This window comes from Myxine glutinosa, chromosome 1 (genome assembly GCF_964187855.1).
Source record: "Myxine glutinosa chromosome 1, kmMyxGlut1.1, whole genome shotgun sequence".
Lineage (NCBI taxonomy): Eukaryota > Metazoa > Chordata > Myxini > Myxiniformes > Myxinidae > Myxine > Myxine glutinosa.
Window position 1 is genome coordinate 307,014,149 of NC_136261.1, and position 19,431 is coordinate 307,033,579.

General features: G+C 40.5%; 1 protein-coding gene across 3 annotated transcripts in view; it reads left to right on the forward strand.

Moving 5' to 3' along the window:
* The window catches only part of WASL (WASP like actin nucleation promoting factor), a 99,939-nt gene that overhangs the window by 18,234 nt on the left and 62,274 nt on the right, over positions 1 to 19,431 (forward strand). For all 3 annotated transcript variants that reach the window (XM_068135900.2, XM_068135919.2, XM_068135909.2), the window contains exons 2-3: positions 17,594 to 17,725; positions 17,961 to 18,044. In XM_068135900.2, coding sequence (XP_067992001.1) covers positions 17,594 to 17,725; positions 17,961 to 18,044 — 216 coding nt within the window. The remainder of the gene's footprint in view (positions 1 to 17,593; positions 17,726 to 17,960; positions 18,045 to 19,431) is intronic.

Genomic DNA, 19,431 nt, shown 5'->3' on the forward strand with positions numbered 1-19,431 from the left:
TTCGGTCCTGAGAACGGAGAGATATTGTTTCCTGGCTCTCCTGAGCGTGGACACACACTTGTTTCGGGCTTTGTGAAAGGAAATGAGATTTCCTTCCGTTGGATTTGCTTTCCAGGAGACGAAAGCAAGTTGTTTCTGGGCAATAGCCTCACCACAAGATTCCGTGTACCATGGACGGGAGGAAGGGTATGACAACAGAAGACGAGATGGGATAAATCTGTGCATGAGAGAGAGCAGTTTCCTTTGGAAGAATTCCCAGGAAGAATTTATGTCAGAGGCAGTAGAGATGGGAGACCAGTCCAGATGATTGATGGCTGCTTGAAGACCATGCCAGTTGGCCTGAGTGAAATGCCAGACTCGTCGACGCTGAGGAGGCTCTCTGAGAATGGTCAGAGAGATGTCCACTTTAACAAGCACATGATCAGAAGAACCGATTGGAGCAGAAGAAGAGCAGCAGACATTTTCAGGGAAGTTAGTCATAACCAAGTCCAGAAGAGAAGATGCTCCGTTGACTGAAATCCGGGTCGGGAAATTGACAGTTTGTGTCAGTCCCAGTGAGTCACAGAAGTCCTTTGCTGAAGAGCCATGGCTGGTGAGAGAGGTACCCACACCCAGCCAACTGGCATGGTGACAGTTGAAATCACCACATATGAGGAAGAGAGAGTTGGGATGGGTAGATAGAAGTTGGTCCATATTCTCAGACAGCGAGATGTAGATGGAGTCATCACTGTTTGGTGGACGGTACAACACACATATGAACAAAAGGTGGGAGCGAAGGGGAAGCCGTAGCCAAAGGTATTCCTGGGGGTGAGGTGGAGAGAGGGCAGTGCAGGGCGAGTGAGGAAGAGAGTTTTTTATAAAGATAGCAACCCCACCTCCAGGACGAGGCTCAGGTCTATCATACCGGAGTAGGGAGTAACCTGGGAGAGATACCAAGGAATCAGAGACATCGTGAAGGAGGAAAGTTTCTGTTAAGCAGATCACGTCTGGTTTGTCAGAAGCAACCTGTATGGAGAGATCAGACATGTTTGAGCGAAGGCCCCGGATGTTTGAGGTCCATACTGTTAAGGAAGAGGAAGGGGGAGCATCGGATACAGAACAGGGGGGGGGGGAGCGGTAGGGTAAGATGTGGAAGAGGAGGAAGAGGTAGGGAGAGCTGTTGAAGGTGTGTCAGAGATTACAGAATAGCTCGGAGAAAGGGAAGGATGGGGCAGACAAAAGGTTTGATGGTGATTGGGAGAGGCGCAGTGAGGTGTTATTTGACGAGGGGGAAGAGCGAGGCAGAAGGTTGAGGGAGATGAAGGTGAAAGTTGGAAGGGGGAAGAAGCGGGGAGGACGCTTTGAGGGGGAGGGGTGAGAGGGGAGTCTAGGAGGGGAGGAGTGAGGGAGAGTCTCGGAGGGGAGGGGTGTGGGGGGAGATTTGAAAGGAATGGGTGATTGGGAAGATTTGGAGGGGAGGGGCAAGGGGGAAGATTTGAAAGAGATGGGTGATGGGGATGATTTGGAGGGGATGGGCAAGGGGGTAGATTTAGAGGGGAGGGGTGATGGGAAATGGGATTTTGGGGTGATGGGATTTTGAAAAATGTACGATTAATGGGAAACGAACATTTATTGCAAAATGAGTTTCTTGAGACATTCGAGTCAAAAATACGTTTGAGGACGCTGGAGGGAGGATGGAGTGCTGGAGAGTTTAGGGAATGAATGAAAGATGCACTATAAGAGATGGAATTTTTTTTTGGAATGAATGGATTTGGTGAGCAAGTCGAAAGCATCCTTTTATAGAAGAAGAAGAAAAAGGTGTTATAGAATATGACAGAATATAGGTCTTCAGGGTTCAGATGAGACATTTTTTAACAACGTGATCACAAACAGCGTGGTCGAAGAATGAACGAACGAACAACTAAGAACGAATAAACGAATAAAAACGGAAGGAAATATTTTTGGGTTTTTTTTTTTTTTTTTTTGAGATTTTAAAACAAGGAAGTATGGGATGAAAAGACCGTGAAAACAGAGACCGGAAAAAAATTTCAGCGTGATCGGAGAACCGCTGAGACAAAAACAAAGCCTAAAGCCAAGGTTGGACACAGTAGCCTAGTACTACACTTAGGCCTCAGAATACACGATGAGAAAGACCGACGATTCTGTACACAGGTACAAAAAAACCAACGCCAAGAATACTATTAAAGACACCCCAATAGGTATATACAAGACCAGTTTCGACAAAAACACAATTGTGAAAAGTTACTTAACTTCGAAAGCGAACGTGCATGGACAGCTTTGAAGAGACGAGACCTCCAATCTTGCGCATGCGCAGATCCAAAGGTATACGGCTTCGATCGGGTCTTGTGCTAATACACTGCCTGCATTTTTCATTATCGTGTTTACCTGTTATTAAAAAGATTGCTATTCATAGGTTTATTTTAACACTAAGGTGTTCAGGCCTCGAGTGACTGATGCTCAAACACTGCTGTGATTGAGTAATATACAACAAACAACAACAGGCATTTTAAGGCCATTTCCCTGCAAGAGCGGGGGTTAGCCTTGCGGTCCCCATGACTATCTTCTCCATTTTACCCTATTTTCTGCATCTCCCCTTGTTATAACCCCCTTGCCCGCATTTCTTCTTCGACCATCTTTAGCCAAATCTTGGTCTTCCCCGTCCTCTACTTCCTTCCACATTCATTTCCATCACTCTTCTCAACCAGTCACTTTCATCCTTCCTCAACACATGACCAAACCATCTCAAACTGTTTCTCTTCACAGCATCCATCACAGGCTCTATTCCCATCATCTTTCACAATTCATCATTTGGCTTCCTCTTTCTCAACGATACTCCACACATCCACCGAACCATTCGCATTTCCACCCTTTCCAGCCTTCGTTGCTGCTCTACGTTCATTACCCATGTCTCGCTCCCATAAATCATAACACTTCTCACACATGCAGCATACACCTTTCCCTTCCGCTTCAACGACACTCCCCTCCTCGTCAGCATGCCACTCAGTTCCCGAAACTTCTTCCATGCACATCTCACTCTTGCAACCGTTGCCGAGTCTGATCCACCTTCTCCATTCAGCATGTCTCATAGGTAACAAAATGTTTTCACACCTTCCAGCTTCACGCCATCTCCAAGATCCAACTCAACATTTCCTCCATCTGCAGCTCCCTCTGTGCACACCTTACACTTTAATGTAGCTGCCACACTGGTTAATGACCCTCTCAAACCACTACATTTTTGATGAACCCACTCAGCGCACATTTTACATTGAATGGAGTTCACTCCGACACCCTTCCTGCACACAGCACACGGCCACTTCCCAGTTCCTTCCACCTCACCACATGCTTTACCACTTGCCATCACCTTAGTTTTTCCGATATTCACCTTCAGACCTTTTGTCTCCATACATTCCTTTCACTTGTTCATCTTCTCCTTCAGTCCATCCATACTTTTTGCAATCAACACCAGATCATCTGCATACAACAACTCCCACGGTAAACCCTCCTTTACGTTCCGAGCCAGCACCTCCATCACAGCTACAAATAGTAGTGGACTTAGTGCCGACCCCTGATGCACTCCCACCTTCACCTCAAACTCACCACTGTTCCCGTCCTTCGTACTTACAGCTGTGCGCTCTCTTTTGTACATTGCCATCACTCCTCTGATCAACCATTCCTCCACTCCTAACTTCCTCAAAGAGCATAATCTAGGAATAATTTAGTTTAGAAAACAAATAATGATGACGTCATCGGTCACGTGGTTTGGCCGCCATCTTGGAAAAACCGAAAAACTTGATCCAAAATGGCCGAATAAAAAAAGTACATTCCGGCAAGTCCTCGGTCTCTGACCGATTTTTCATTTGTTTGTTTGTTTATTTGTTTGTCCAGGTGATATCTCAGCCACCCTTCTTGCTTGGAAGCTGAAATTTCGGCACAATAGTGAGCAAGTACTTTGTCAAAAACTGTATTTTTTGTTTTTTGATTAATTAATTGATGAATTATTTAATTATTAGCTATTAATTAAGTACTCGTACATTCCCTTTCGCTTCTGACCATTATCTCATGCACTTTTTGAGCTGGGAAGCTAATATTTGGACATGACAGTGACCAAGTGATGTGGCTATCAAGGATATTTTTGATTTATTGACTAATCATTTAATCGATTAATTATTTATTGATTAATTGATTAATTATTGATTAATCAATTAATTATTTAATTTTTTATTAATGCCTTATTTAATTAAATTTATAAAAGATACATCTTCGGATGAAGCACTTGTGGTTTCGTTATGCTATTAGCCAATTGATTAAGAAAATATTTTGTGATAATCTTTTATTGATTTTAATTACACAATTAATCAATCAATTAGTGTACACCTTTCCCTTCCAATGCAGCGTCTGTGAGCTGCACTGCGGTATTGCCGGGCGCCGGAGGCACCCCGGCAATGCCGCGCTATAGGATATTTAATTATTTGGCATGGGGCCGGTGTACTTTGAATGTATCTGTACTTGTTGTACACCGCACCTTTCCGATGCCATCTCCAGGCATTGCAAATCGTCATTGCCGGGCACCATAGGGGGCTCGGCAGTGACGCACGCTGAAAGGGAGTACTCAGTTTTCACTCTGGTTGTTTGTTTGTTTGTTGTACACCGCTCCTTTCCTATGCCATCTCCAGGCATTGCAAATCGTCATTGCCGGGCACCGAAGGGGGCTCGGCAGTGACGCACGCTGAAAGAGAGTACTCAGTTTTCACTCTGGTTGTTTGTTTGTTTGTTTGTTTTCTTGTTTTCTTTCTTGTTTTCTTTCTTGTTTGTTTGTCCGGGCGATATCTCAGCCATCCTTTGAGCTAGGAAGCTGAAATTTCGGCACAATAGTGAGCAAGTCCTTTGTCAAAAACGGTATTTATCTTGCCAAAACGAAGTTTTTGCAAGATGTATTAGTCAGCTTGTATGTTTGTTTTTTTGTTTGTTTTTTTGTTTGTTTTTTTGTTTTTTTGTTTGTGGTTAATCATTTTTTTTCCACGTTTAGATCACTCTGTAGACCACAGTTATTATTGGAAACTCCTGTAACTTCGCATATCAGAGTCCTATAGAGATACCCTTCAGCACACAAAATTTTGAAGGTCAAGGTCAAAGGTCAAGGTCACTTTGTGGTCAATCATGGAGGTCGACGAAACCCTTATTTTTTGAGTAACTTTGATCGGATCGTCTCCAAACTTCATGGGAATCTAGTATATGGTCCGGCGCTCAGCTGATTAGTTTTTGGTGGCGATCGGCCTTGACCTTCATGGTTAGCGCTGGAGGTCGAAAATTATTGACCCCAAGGTCAAATGTTGAAGCCATTATTTTTTGAGTAACTTTGATCGGATCGTCTCTAAACTTCATGGGAATCTAGTATATGGTCCGGCGCTCAGCTGATTAGTTTTTGGTGGCGATCGGCCTTGACCTTCATGGTTAGCGCTGGAGGTCGAAAATTATTGACCCCAAGGTCAAATGTTGAAATCGTAGGTACCATATCTTCGCATATCTTCGCATGTAACTTCGCATATCAGAGTCCTATAGAGATACCCTTCAGCACACAAAATTTTGAAGGTCAAGGTCAAAGGTCAAGGTCACTTTGTGGTCAATCATGGAGGTCGACGAAACCCTTATTTTTTGAGTAACTTTGATCGGATCGTCTCCAAACTTCATGGGAATCTAGTATATGGTCCGGCGCTCAGCTGATTAGTTTTTGGTGGCGATCGGCCTTGACCTTCATGGTTAGCGCTGGAGGTCGAAAATTATTGACCCCAAGGTCAAATGTTGAAATCCTTATTTTTTGAGTAACTTTGATCGGATCGTCTCCAAACTTCATGGGAATCTAGTATATGGTCCGGCGCTCAGCTGATTAGTTTTTGGTGGCGATCGGCCTTGACCTTCATGGTTAGCGCTGGAGGTCGAAAATTATTGACCCCAAGGTCAAATTTTGAAATCGTAGGTACCATATCGAGTAATACCTCATATGAATGCCCTTGATGAGTGCTTCCCAGATCTGTAAACAGTTTGACGCTATGACGTCATTTGATGACGTCATGACGAAAAAACGGAATTTTCATGAAAAAATTATTTCCTCAGTTCTCATCAAAATCTTTCAATATCTCGTGGGCAGACATTCCTCAAAGAGTCGCTTCTAGTGGATAGCAGTTCTGTTCACCTCAGTGTGACCTGAAGCAAGTCACTCATGTTCACATTTTGGCAAGATACGGTTCACCCTGTGGGTGAGTTTTTTTTTTTTTTTTGATTAATCAATAAATTGAGGAGTTATTTAATTATTAGCGATTAATTAAGTACTTATTTAATTAATCAAATTTAATTTCTCTTCTGACCATTAACTCAGGCACCTTTTGAGTTAGGAAGCTGATATTTGGACATGCCAATGACCAGGTGATTTGGCTGCAAAGGATATTTTTGATTTATTAATTAATGAATTAATCGATTAATTATTTAATTATTCGATTAATGACCAAAAAATTTTTTTTTTTTAAAGTTACAGATTCTGATGAAATAGTGGTAGTTTATGTGTTCTCTGACCAAATTGATAAATAATTTAATTTTTTTATGATTATTATTTATTTATTTTCATTATTAATCATTTATTTATTTTCTTTCTCATTTGGCCAATATCTCAGGCACCTTTTGAGCTGGGAAGCTAATATTTGGACATGAGTGACCAAGTGATGTGGCTATCAAGGATATTTTTGATTTGTTGATTAATCATTTAATCGATTAATTATTTATTGATTAATCGATTAATTATTTATTGAGTAATCAATTAATTATTTAATTTTTTATTAATGACTTATTTAATTAAATTTCTGAAAGATACATCTTCTGATGAAGCACTAGTGGTTTAGTTATGCTATTAGCCAATTGATTATGAAAATATTTTGTGATAATCTTTTATTGATTTTAATTATACAATGAATCAATCAATTAGTGTACACCTGTCCCTCCCAATGCAGCCTCAATGAGCTGCATTGCGGTATTGCCGGGCGCCCGAGGCGCCCCGGCAATGCCGCTTCTGTAGGATATTTAATTATTTGGCATGGGGGCGGTGTACTTTGTATCTGTCCTTGTTTGTTTTCTTGTTTGTTTTCTTGGTTGTCCGGGCGATATCTCAGCCATCCTTTGAGCTCAGAAGCTGAAATTTCGGCACAGTCGTGAGCAACTCCTTTGTCAAAAACTGTATTTTTTGTTTTTTGAATAATCAATTAATTGAGGAGTTATTTAATTATTAGCGATTATTTAAGTACTTATTTAAGCCCTGGTGTTGGCTTCGCGGCTAGGGTGCCAGCTTAGGATCCGAGGATCCTGGGTTCGAATCCCGGTCGATCACTGAATTAACGCCAGGGAGGTTGACTCAGCCTGTCATCCTTCCGAGGTCCGCTAATTGAGTACCAGTTCACTGGTAATTCCCTGCTTGTCGTCAAAGGCGACAAACAGGGTTGGCGGCAGGAAGGGCATCCGGCCGTAAAACATTGCTTCAAAAAGGGGACCAACAAAAACAACAACAACCACGGTGCCCGAAAAAGGCCAACCCCCGCTTTGCGGGGAAAAATGGCCTCTAAAAGGTGGTTATTTAAGTACTTATTTAATTAATCAAATTTCCTTTCTCTTCTGACCATTAACTCAGGCACCTTTTGAGTTAGGAACCTGATATTTGGACATGCCAATGACCAGGTGATTTGGCTGCAAAGTCTATTTTTGATTTATTAATTAATCAATTAATCGATTAATTATTTAATTATTCGATTAATGACTAAAATTTGTTTTTTTTTTAAGTTACAGATTCTGATGAAATGGTGGTGGTTTATGTGTTCTCTGACCGATTTGATTAATAATTTAATTTTTTTATGATTATTATTTATTTATTTTCATTATTAATCATTTATTTATTTTCTTTCTCATTTGGCCAATATCTCAGGCACCTTTTGAGCTCGGCTGCTAATATTTGGACATGAGTGACCAAGTGATGTGGCTATCAAGGATATTTTTGATTTATTGATTAATCATTTAATCGATTAATTATTTATTGATTAATTATTGATTAATCAATTAACTATTTAATTTTTTATTAATGACTTATTTAATTCAATTTCTAAAAGATACATCTTCGGATGAAGCACTTGTGGTTTAGTTATGCTATTAGCCAATTGATTAAGAAAATGTTTTGTGATAATCTTTTATTGATTTTAATTATACAATTAATCAATCAATTAGCGTACACCCCTCCCTCCCAATGCAGCCTCTGTGAGGTGCACTGCGGTATTGCCGTGTGCCGGAGGCGGCCCGGCAATGCCGTGCTGTAGGATATTTAATTATTTGGCATGGGGGCGGTGTACTTTGAATGTATCTGTCCTTGTTTGTTTTCTTGGTTGTCCGGGCGATATCTCAGCCATCCTTTGAGCTCAGAAGCTGAAATTTCGGCACAGTCGTGAGCAACTCCTTTGTCAAAAACGCTATTTTTTGTTTTTTGAATAATCAATTAATTGAGGAGTTATTTAATTATTAGCGATTATTTAAGTACTTATTTAAGCCCTGGTGTTGGCTTCGCGGCTAGGGTGCCAGCTTAGGATCCGAGGATCCTGGGTTCGAATCCCGGTCGATCGCTGAATTAACGCCAGGGGGGTTGACTCAGCCTGTCATCCTTCCGAGGTCGGCTAATTGAGTACCAGTTCACTGGTAATTCCCTGCTTGTCGTCAAAGGCGACAAACAGGGTTGGTGGCAGGAAGGGCATCCGGCCGTAAAACATTGCTTCAAAAAGGGGACCAACAAAAACAACAACAACCACGGTGCCCGAAAAAGGCCAACCCCCCACTTTGCGGGGAAAAATGGCCTCTAAAAGGTGGTTATTTAAGTACTTATTTAATTAATCAAATTTCCTTTCTCTTCTGACCATTAACTCAGGCACCTTTTGAGTTAGGAACCTGATATTTGGACATGCCAATGACCAGGTGATTTGGCTGCAAAGGCTATTTTTGATTTATTAATTAATCAATTAATCGATTAATTATTTAATTATTCGATTAATGACAATTTTATTTATTTATTTAAAGTTACAGATTCTGATGAAATGGTGGTGGTTTAAGTGTTCTCTGACCGAATTGATTAATAATTTAATTTTTTTATGATTATTATTTATTTATTTTCATTATTAATCATTTATTTATTTTCTTTCTCATTTGGCCAATATCTCAGGCACCTTTTGAGCTCAGAAGCTAATATTTGGACATGCATGACCAAGTGTTGTGGCTATCAAGGATATTTTTGATTTATTGATTAATCAATTAATCGATTAATTATTTAATTATTCGATTAATTACTAAAAAAAAAAAAACTTTTTCAGTTACAGATTCTGATGAAATGGTGGTGGTTTATGTGTTCTGTGACCGAATTGATTAATAATTTAATTTTTTAATGATTATTTATTATTTATTTATTTTCATTATTAATCATTCATTTATTTTCTTTCTCATTTGGCCAATATCTCAGGCACCTTTTGAGCTGGGAAGCTAATATTTGGACATGACAGTGACCAAGTGATGTGGCTATCAAGGATATTTTTGATTTATTGATTAATCATTTAATTGCTTAATTATTTATTGATTAATTGATTTATTATTTATTGATTAATCAAATTAATTTTTTTATTTTTTATTAATGCCTTATTTAATTAAATTTCTAAAATATAGGTCTTCGTATGAAGCACTAGTGGTTTAGTTATGCTATTAGCCGATTGATTAAGAAAATATTTTGTGATAATCTTTTATTGATTTTAATTATACAATTAATTGATCAATTAGCGTACACCTCTCCCTCCAAATGCAGCCTCTATGAGCTGCACTGCGGTATTGCCGGGCGCCGGAGGCCGGAGGCGCCCCGGCAATGCCGCGCTGTAGGATATTTAATTATTTGGCAAGGGGGCGGTGTACTTTGAATTTATGTGTACTTGTTTGTTTTCTTGTTTGTCCGGGTGATGTCTCAGCTGTCCTTTGATCTAGGAATCTGAAATTTCGGCACAATAGTGAGCAAGTACCTTGTCAAAAACGGTATTTTTTTTTTGATTAATCAATTAATTGATGTTATTTAATTATTAGCGATTAATTAAGTACGTATACATTTCCTTTCTCTTCTGGGCATTATCTCAGGCACCTTTTGATTTAGGAAGATGATATTTGGACATGCCAATGACAGTGATTTGGCTGTAAAATATATTTTTGATTTATTGATTAATCAATTAATTGATTAGTTATTTAATTATTAGCGAATAATTAAGTACTTATATATTTCCTTTCTCTTCTGGTCATTACTTCAGGCACCTTTTGAGCTTGGTAGCTGATATTTGGGACATGACAATGACCAAGTGATTTGTCTGTAAAGGGTATTTTTGATTTATTGATTGATCAATTAATCGATTAATTATTTAATTATTCGATTAATGACAAAATATATATATATTTTTTTTTAGTTACAGATTCGGATGAAATGGTGGTGGTTTATGTGTTCTATTAGCCAATTGTTCTTGTTTTTCTAATGATTATTATTTATTTATTTTCATTATTAATCCTTTATTGATTTTCTTTCTCATCTGGGCAATATCTCAAGCACCTTTTAAGCTAGGAAGGAGTACTTTGAATGTATCTATACTTGTTTCACCTTTATTTACCCATCGTAACCCACAACTTCCAAGTGAAAAACAAATTCTACACATTTCATAAAATTAGTTGAAACTATAACTACTAGACTACCTTGGTTGGATAAGTGTCAACAAAAGGTGAAAATTTCGAAAGGGGGTGTACATTTTCCATAGGCACTGTACATAGCCATATATACATCTGCTCCATTGTCGATGAATTGCCAATGCAGTGATTTAGTACACCACCCCATTCCACCTTTATTAGTCCCCTACCCGGATGACATGTATGCTCTCCATCTGTCTGTCCGTCCATCTGTCTGTCCATCCCACCTGTAGTTGTCTGCACTTTTTTCCATACCCTTTAACATAATCAACTGAAACGTTTGGCTTTATTATGATAAGTTTGAGTTTCGGGGCATTTTGCCAATTTTTCACGAGTGATGCCTTTTTTGCTTTTGGGACCGATAGGGGACATATATTGCAAAGCAATTCTCCCTCTTCTTTTAATATAAGTAGTGTACTGCAAAACTGGAGGTTATTGGAAGTATTATGACAATAAATTTGTGTTCTACGGTCATCAAGTTTTTAATTCAATTGAAATAAAATAAATATTGCAGAACTTGTATAAATAAATTATTCCCAGTTTTACTGCCATTTTCCGCAGTGTCTATTTCATCAGCCTATCTAACACATACATTAGTTATACGTGCCTGTTGTATGTGTCCATTATGACTTCCTTAAAAATAGTAAATTTCCTGTTTGGAATGATTTTCATTTTTGTTTGATGCCAGACAGAGTGACTGAGTAAAAATATTATCTCACTCCTCTCTGCGCATGTGCGATCCGGACGAATTAAGAGACAAAGTATGGTAAAACTAAAGACTTGGCTTCATATTCATGGTCCGATTCTTGTTCAAAATATAACATTTGATGAAAATAAGTTGTTCCTTGATCATAAATGACGATCATAAACTGATGATATGGATGGACATGAACCAATCGCCTCACCCTGCTCTTTGCTCCTCTGTGTGCTGTACCGGTAATTAAAAAATTTACTCATATCCCGATCCTGGTCTTTACCAAAACCTAATAAATTCGCCCTTGGGGCCTACCCACCCTCTCCACCAAATTTCGTCCGAATCCGTTTTTAACTTTTTGAGCTATCCTGCTCACAGATAGACACATAGACAAACAGACAGGGGTGAAAACATAACCTCCATCCACCTTTGGTGACAGAGGCAACTAGAAAGCATCTCAAAATGCAAAGTCCAACCACGTCCACTTTGTACTCAAACTAAACTTAAACGAAAACCACACCGAAAAAAATAATAAAAAACGAATTCACCTAATAAAGGTTTGTTGAAAATTTGATGACAAACGCTCAAGTGGTAAAAACATTGTGGCTTGGATAGACACACTGAAGCTCCATAAGGTAAATAAAAAAGCACTGACGTGATTTAATAAAAAATAAAAAACTAGCCATCGTGCAAGGGGGGGGGGGGGGGGCGGACTAATTAAAATGCTCCAGAGACGTCATAAAATTGGGGGTAATGAACCCATCCATAAAGATGGGTTCTTTGCTAGTTGAAATATTAATTTGATCACCAAACGTGTGTAACATCCAGATTTACGTTACATCTGGCAAGCAGCCACAACAGAATTTATAGCACGTTCAAATGACATGCTGTTTGGTACATACAGTATTCGATTTGTCAGTTCTGGCTTTTTGGGGTTCCTTTTGATGACTCCAATGCGGTATTTGGTCTTCCTTTTGATTTGCTCGTCGAAGACGATATTCATGTTTGCATATCTGCAATGCCAATCCCACTGAAAGCTGAGAATGAGCTACATTTTAGAACAATGCAACAATTCTCCTTCATTCCTCTTTTCTCCCGCCTCTGGAACAAACTCCCTCACTCTCTTCAATCCCACTCCTCCCTCCAGGTCTTTAAAACGGCTGTTCACCACCATCTCTATCTTCCCCAATCCAAAACCTTGATCTTTTCTACCCCCGCTAATTTCACCCCAAATCCACTTTTTTGAGGTGACTTTTGACTTCTTTCCTGGAAGTCCTTGGTGTCCTTGCGTTTTATACCTATCCTGCCTCCCCCCAGGCCCTCTCCCTCCAAAAACATCTCCCGATGTCCCTGCTCTCAAATGTTGTTTGTGTGCTTCCTCCCCTTCTCTCCCCATCTTGTCGACCGCTCCCCTTTTTATATACTTTGTTTGCTTGTTTGTTTGATTTGTTTGTTTGATTTGTTTGTTTTGATAAATGTTAGCTCTTTCACGAGCCTAGACTCTGTATACAAAAAAAAAAAAAGGCATTTTGCTTTTTGGGGCAACAGTACAGTGCTTTCATGCCTATTTTAGCTCACCTGGAACGTAGTTCTGGGGAGCTTATGCGATGGCTCGTTGTCCGTCCGTCAGTCAGTAAACACTTGCAACTTCTCTGAAACTGCTGATGGGATTGTGACCAAACTTGGCACAAATGATATTTACCTTCGCCTGAGGAGAGGGCATTGCATTTGAGTCCGTTTGTTACTTGCTGGAATAGATTCCAGCAAGTATGTTGGTTGGTTTGTTTGTCTGTCTGTTTGTGCCCAGTACTACGTCTACATCATTGTACATAGCATCGCCATACTTTACACACATATTTGCCTTGCTATGGAATAGACTGTGCCCAATTTTTAACTTTCTCGGCCCAAGGCCTCCATTATGATGTCATAATTCGACAAGTACAAAACTTTATCCAATCAAGATGCAATTTCTTGAGCGCCATGTCGGCATAAACTGGTGGAGAAAAAAAATAATGATGTCATCGGTCACGTGGTTCGGCCGCCATCTTGGAAAAACCGAAAAACTTTGCACCTCTATATCTCCGAAAGTGCTGAATAGAAAAAATTGAGACATGGCTCATTGTAAAGAACTCTCCATGGGGAATAAAATATGTTAATGATGATGTCATAGGTGCCTCCATTATGATGTCATAATTCGACAAGTACAAAACTTCATCCGATAAAGATGAAATTTCTTGAGCATAATCTAGGAATAAATTAGTTTAGAAAACAAATAATGATGTCATTGGTCACGCGGTTCGGTCGCCATATTTGTTTTAACACAAAAGCCTTAAAAACCACTGAAAATACATCCTGGCGAGGGTTTGCAATCTCTGATTGCTCTTTTTCTTGTTATCCTTATTGTCAAGGTCACCCAAAACGTGAAATCAGGGGGGTCGAGTTTTCTTTTAAAATATATTTCAAACCACTATAACTCTAAAAGTACAAGAGATATGCATACACTTACTGTTACTGACATATAGGAAGGCACATACGTCATTTCATTTGGTACCATGACCTTTGACCATGAGTGACCTTGAAAGGTCAAACTCGAGGTCAAAAATTGTTTTGTTTTTTACGAGTAACTCTTAAATATTATCCGATTCCCTTCTAACCAACACCAAAATGTTCATTATTCAATTCCCGAAATATAACGTGGCATAAAATGGTCAACAATGCTTAGTTTTAATTATTTTTGGGGTCAAAGGTCAGGGGGCCAAGTTTTCATTGAAAATATATTTCAAACCACTAACTCTGAAAGAACAAGAGATATGCATACACTTACTCCGTTACCTTCCATTGCTTAGCGTATGTACATGTATAGATTTCCCGCCATTTTGATCCAAAATGGCTGATTAAAAAAAAAAAAAAGAATACATTCTGGCAAGTCCTCGGTCTCTGATTTGTCTGTCTGTGTCTGTCTGTCTGTTTGGCTGTCTGTTTGTGCGCAGTACTACGTCTACATCGTTGCACATAGCATCGCCATACTTTACACACATATTTGCCTTGCCCTGGAATAGACTGTGCCAAATTTTTAACTCTCTAGGCCCAAGGTCAAGCTCAAGGTCACCCAAAACGTTTGAATTGAAGCCCCGCCCTCAGGGCGGGTACCGTTGCTCGTAATATATAATGGCGATACAACAATTTTTACGGCTTTGCTTTGAAGAACGGAATTGAAGGGGGAGGACCGTGTTAATATGTCTGGTTGAAGGCTTCTGGGTGGTGAGGGGGCTTGAAGCCAGATTTTAATCTTACAGCCGCCATGTTGGTGCTCGCCGTCACTGCGATGCGAAGCAAAACACGCCTCAGAGCTGTCACATTCACAATCGCTATGTCGTATGTTCTCCCGATGTTTCCTTCATTGTAAAAACTACCAAGTCAACAGTTAAAAGAATTTTGAGCCGATAGGTGTTACGGCCTTGGCAAGATTGATGGAGACAGTGATCTGTTAGCTTATACACCGCCCAAATAGCAATGTGGAATTCTCATGTGGGGATCAAAACCCACGTCGTTTGAACTTTGGCAGAGGTCATTATTTACTTTTAATGATGTTTATATACGAATCGAAAAGAAGATAATTGGTTTTGGGTCATCCTTTCCACATATCTCGTGGGATTGTGTGTTGGAGACGACCATGATGGCGGGGAGTGATTGGCAAATCAAAAAAAAAAGTACACTCCGGCAAGTCCTCGGTATGACGGTTTTTTTTTTTTTTTTTTTTTCCGTTTGTCTGTCTTTGTCCACACAGAATAAATATGATTTTCTCTGCAACCGTTGGTCCAATTGACATGAAATTTTCATCGTAGGTGCAACTCCACCTGCAGAATTTTTTTAATGATAATTATGATGTCATCGGTCACGTGGTTTGGCTGTCATCTTGGAAAAACCAATAACATCTGCACCTCTATATCTATGAAAGCACTGCATAGAAGAAATTGAGACATGGCTCATTGTAAAGAACTCTCCATGGGGAATAATATTGTTACAGACGTGGCTTAGATGTTAGTTTACCGAGCGGTTTTGGTATGACCACGTCTGCACAAGTTACCGATTATACTCGACGTTGACGGAGCCGCGCTACGCTGGATCAATAAGGAAAAAGAAGACACCCGGCTGGGTTATAATGACAGACACCAATGTTTCGATTCTCAATTATATTCGTACGGAAAAGGTTAGATTACAGGGGCTAGAGGTATATCACAGGAAGACAGGCACTTAGACACACTTATATTAACCCCGGACAGACGACAGGTAAACGGGACAAGGCTGACTCACACGGGGGTTGATGGCAGGAAAGGCAGATAGCGATGGCTCAAGGTGCACTCTTGGCTCAAAGCAGGGTACAGTCCGGTCCAAAGATGCGGGGAGGTCACAGCGCTCGGAGGGGGCGTTCTTTCTCAGGCGGGTCTTTCTCGCTCAGCGATCGCAGGCAACGTTCTTTCTCAGGCGGGGCGCATCTGACTCAGCGCTCGCAGGTACCTCTTTCTCCAGCTGGGGGCGCATCTCACGTCACGTCCGCTAAGTCGCCACGTATATCCGGCGGGGAGTGACACGCCCTCGGCTCGTTAGCTCCGCCCCAGATGGAATCGGTCCGCCCTTCTGATTGGGTGCGGGGGGGTTACCAGGCTCCGCCCTTGACGAGGAGCTGACAGCCAGCCCCTCTGGTAACCCCGTGGAGCGCCGAGCCGGTGTGAGGACGCATCCTCCCCCGCGCCGCCGCGCCGCCCCCATCTCCTCTGTTGTTGTAGTTATAGTTGTGGAAGAAGATGGAAGGAGGTATGGAAGATGGAAGGAGGTATGGGGAAGGTCCTAAACTCACTACTGATGCCATATAATCACATTCTGGTGCAACGAAGAGTCATAATTAATGGAAACGAGGCCTTAACTGACATAGACTAAGAATAACTAGCAAGATGTCCGAAAGTTGTCTACGTGTGGTGCGGTGGACCTGGGCACGACATTTAATGGGGGAATAAGGGGAAGGTCGGCTCTACTGATTGTTGTTTACAGACAATGGGACTAGGGAATGGGGGATTGGGGATAGTTGGGGAGTATTGGGGAAAATAGGGGAATATTTACAAGCGGATATGGAGGCCAAATTCCATATTCGCAACAATATATATGCTCATGATGATGTCATAGGAGCCTCCATTATGACGTCGTAATCCGACAAGTATAAAACTTCATCCGATCAAGATGAAAAAATAATGATGTCATCGGTCACATGGTTCGGTCGCCATATTTGTTTTAACACAAAAGCCTTAAAAACCACTGAAAATACGTCCTGGCGAGGAGAAAAATTGTGGTCTCAGGAGGTACGAGGTGGGGGGGGGGGGCGGGGGGGGGAGGGTTCCTTTTGGAGTGAATGAGATCCAAAGTGGTGGTTTCCCCCCCCCCCCCCCCCCCCCCCCGAAATAGGTATTTTTTTTTTGTTTGTCTGTTTTAAGTCTTATGATTATGTTCGTTTGATTGTACATGCTGCCCTGTCTTCTAGTTCTAGCAACCATTGAAATCGGTTTAAAATACAGTGATACTGTTTAAAATACAGTGATACTGTTTAAAATACTTTGTCATTGCAGTATACTGCTTTATTCTACCAGGTGAGCGCCCAGGGGGTATTGCCCCTATTTCTTTTTTATTGTTATCTTGTTGATTTGTCTATAGTCGAGAATAACAGTCAAGCAGTTTTTAAATAAACACATTTATTGAGGAGCATCTTTGGGATTTTTACACCAAAATATTTTCTTGAATGGAGTAAAACAGGTTGCCATCGTTTGAATAATTAGCTCCTTTAAAATAGCACCTATAAATCGGTTCACTCGCTTTTAATTTGCAGTGCATTGTGTAATCTGGCTTGCAAGGAAGTCATGTGCATATCTTGACATTGAAATGTGTCATATGCATTGGCCTATAAAAATAAGTCTGAAGTCACTGTGTAATTTTCCATCCATCTTTCTTTTCTAAATGGAGGCATAAGTTGAGTACGATGTACTGACTTGCTTTTGTAATGCCAAATGTATTTTTGTCATTATTTTGATTTATAGACTTTATTGTACAACCACCTCCTCTTTCTTTCCTTAATAGAGCCTGGCGACAGCCGTGGTGCAAGTTTTCTGGGCAGAAAATGGATGTTGGCAGAAGAAGCATTGTGGGGTCCTTTGCTTTGTCAAGGACAACCCGCTGCGCTCGTACTTTTTTCGAGTTTACAACCTCAAGGTGAGAGCACCATGAGGCAACGTGTTGTGCTCCTTTTCTTATCTTTGTAACGCAATGGTTTGGAGGAATTTTGATGTGATGGAAGTCAAAACCAAATGTGAAAAATAATGTCAGAGTTCCCACTGCCCCCTCCCTCCCAAGGAGATTTCCATGATGTGCAAGCTCTCGTCACCATAGTTTGCAAATGCATGTACATGTTGTAATCTTCATTTTGTTTTTGACTGTCTTGCATTAGGGTGGACTTTCCTTTGAGCAAGAAATGTACACTTCGTTCACGTACAAAGCTCCGGCTGAGTTTTTCCACACGTTTCAAGGGGATGTAAGTATTTGTTACACATGAACATTCACAGCTGATGAGAGGTTTTGAAGGTAGTGATTTGTGGAGTTATGGTTTTTTTGAAGGAGGCGAAGAAAGGACTACGTAAACTGTGATTAAATTTGAATGGCAGTGGTGATTGCGGGTTGGTTGAGTTTCAATTAAAGGTCGATGGTAGGGCAATGTATTCGTGCAAGACTTTTGTGACAATGTTGAGTCGCGGTGATTAACCCTTTGAACCCTAGCGGTCAGTTTACCTGCTGCTATTCAAACGTCTATCTACCCTTGCTAGTGGTGAGAGCACTGTGAAGTGCTCTTAAAAGTAGCTCCTGTGGAATTTTCATGCTAAAATTGATTGTTTTGCTTTTCTGTATTGAATTGTGGTCAAACTATAGGGAAATGATTGGGTTCAAATTTTCCTGGCCCTGGGTCCTTATCCAGCTGGGCCCTTTCTGCCCTATGACCCCCTGGGCCTAGCTCTTCTTAAAATGAACCTACTTTCATAATCTTAGAGTTGTTTTCGGGGTTTCTGACGATCCTGAATCCATTTTTGACACTTTTAAAGTGACATATACATTCATTGATCCCCCCCCCCCCCCCCCGTCATTGGCAAGGTCGGGGGGGTGGGGGGGTGGTCCGTCAATGTACCCCTGTCCTGTAATAACCCTGTGCTTATCTTGGGGTAAATAAGAAATCAATGTGTCCGACATGAGTTGCTTGGGGGATTTTTATTTATTTATGAAGATGAGTCAATAAATGACACATCCCGAGCAATCTACACAGTGCATCATCAAGGGACCCGACTTAAACTGAACCGTCTGATGAGATGATCCAGCGATTTTTGCACAAGACTATATATGAAATAAAAACTGAAAATACCAATCACAATGTACACCTTTATTAATGGGTTTTTTCACAATGTAATCCAACTAGGATGAAAAACATGCTTTACAAGAATTGTTGTAAAAATTGGCAATGTACCTTCGGTTTGTCCTTTTTTGATAAACTCAGAATGTTTTAATTTACACAAGTACATAGTAATATTAAAAATACAAATACAAATCAAAAACGTAATTATTTATCATCCTTGTCCTTATCCACATCAATCGTCATCACATTAAACTGTTTGCTAATTTATTCATCATCCTCATCGTCGTAGGTATCATCCTTAATTACGTTTCCACAATCGCTGCCAAAGCACTTACAGAGAGAAGTAGAGGGAAGTCTGTTCTTGAAGCAGCTGCACCTTCCTTTACACCCTGATTTACATGCACATTTCGTCAGTTCAATCACAGCTCGAGGGACGGGCAGGGCGAGACACCTCACTGGAACATAAACACCTTCCTTAACATTCCAACCATTTTCTTCAATGGGAGGAAGAGCCGGACAG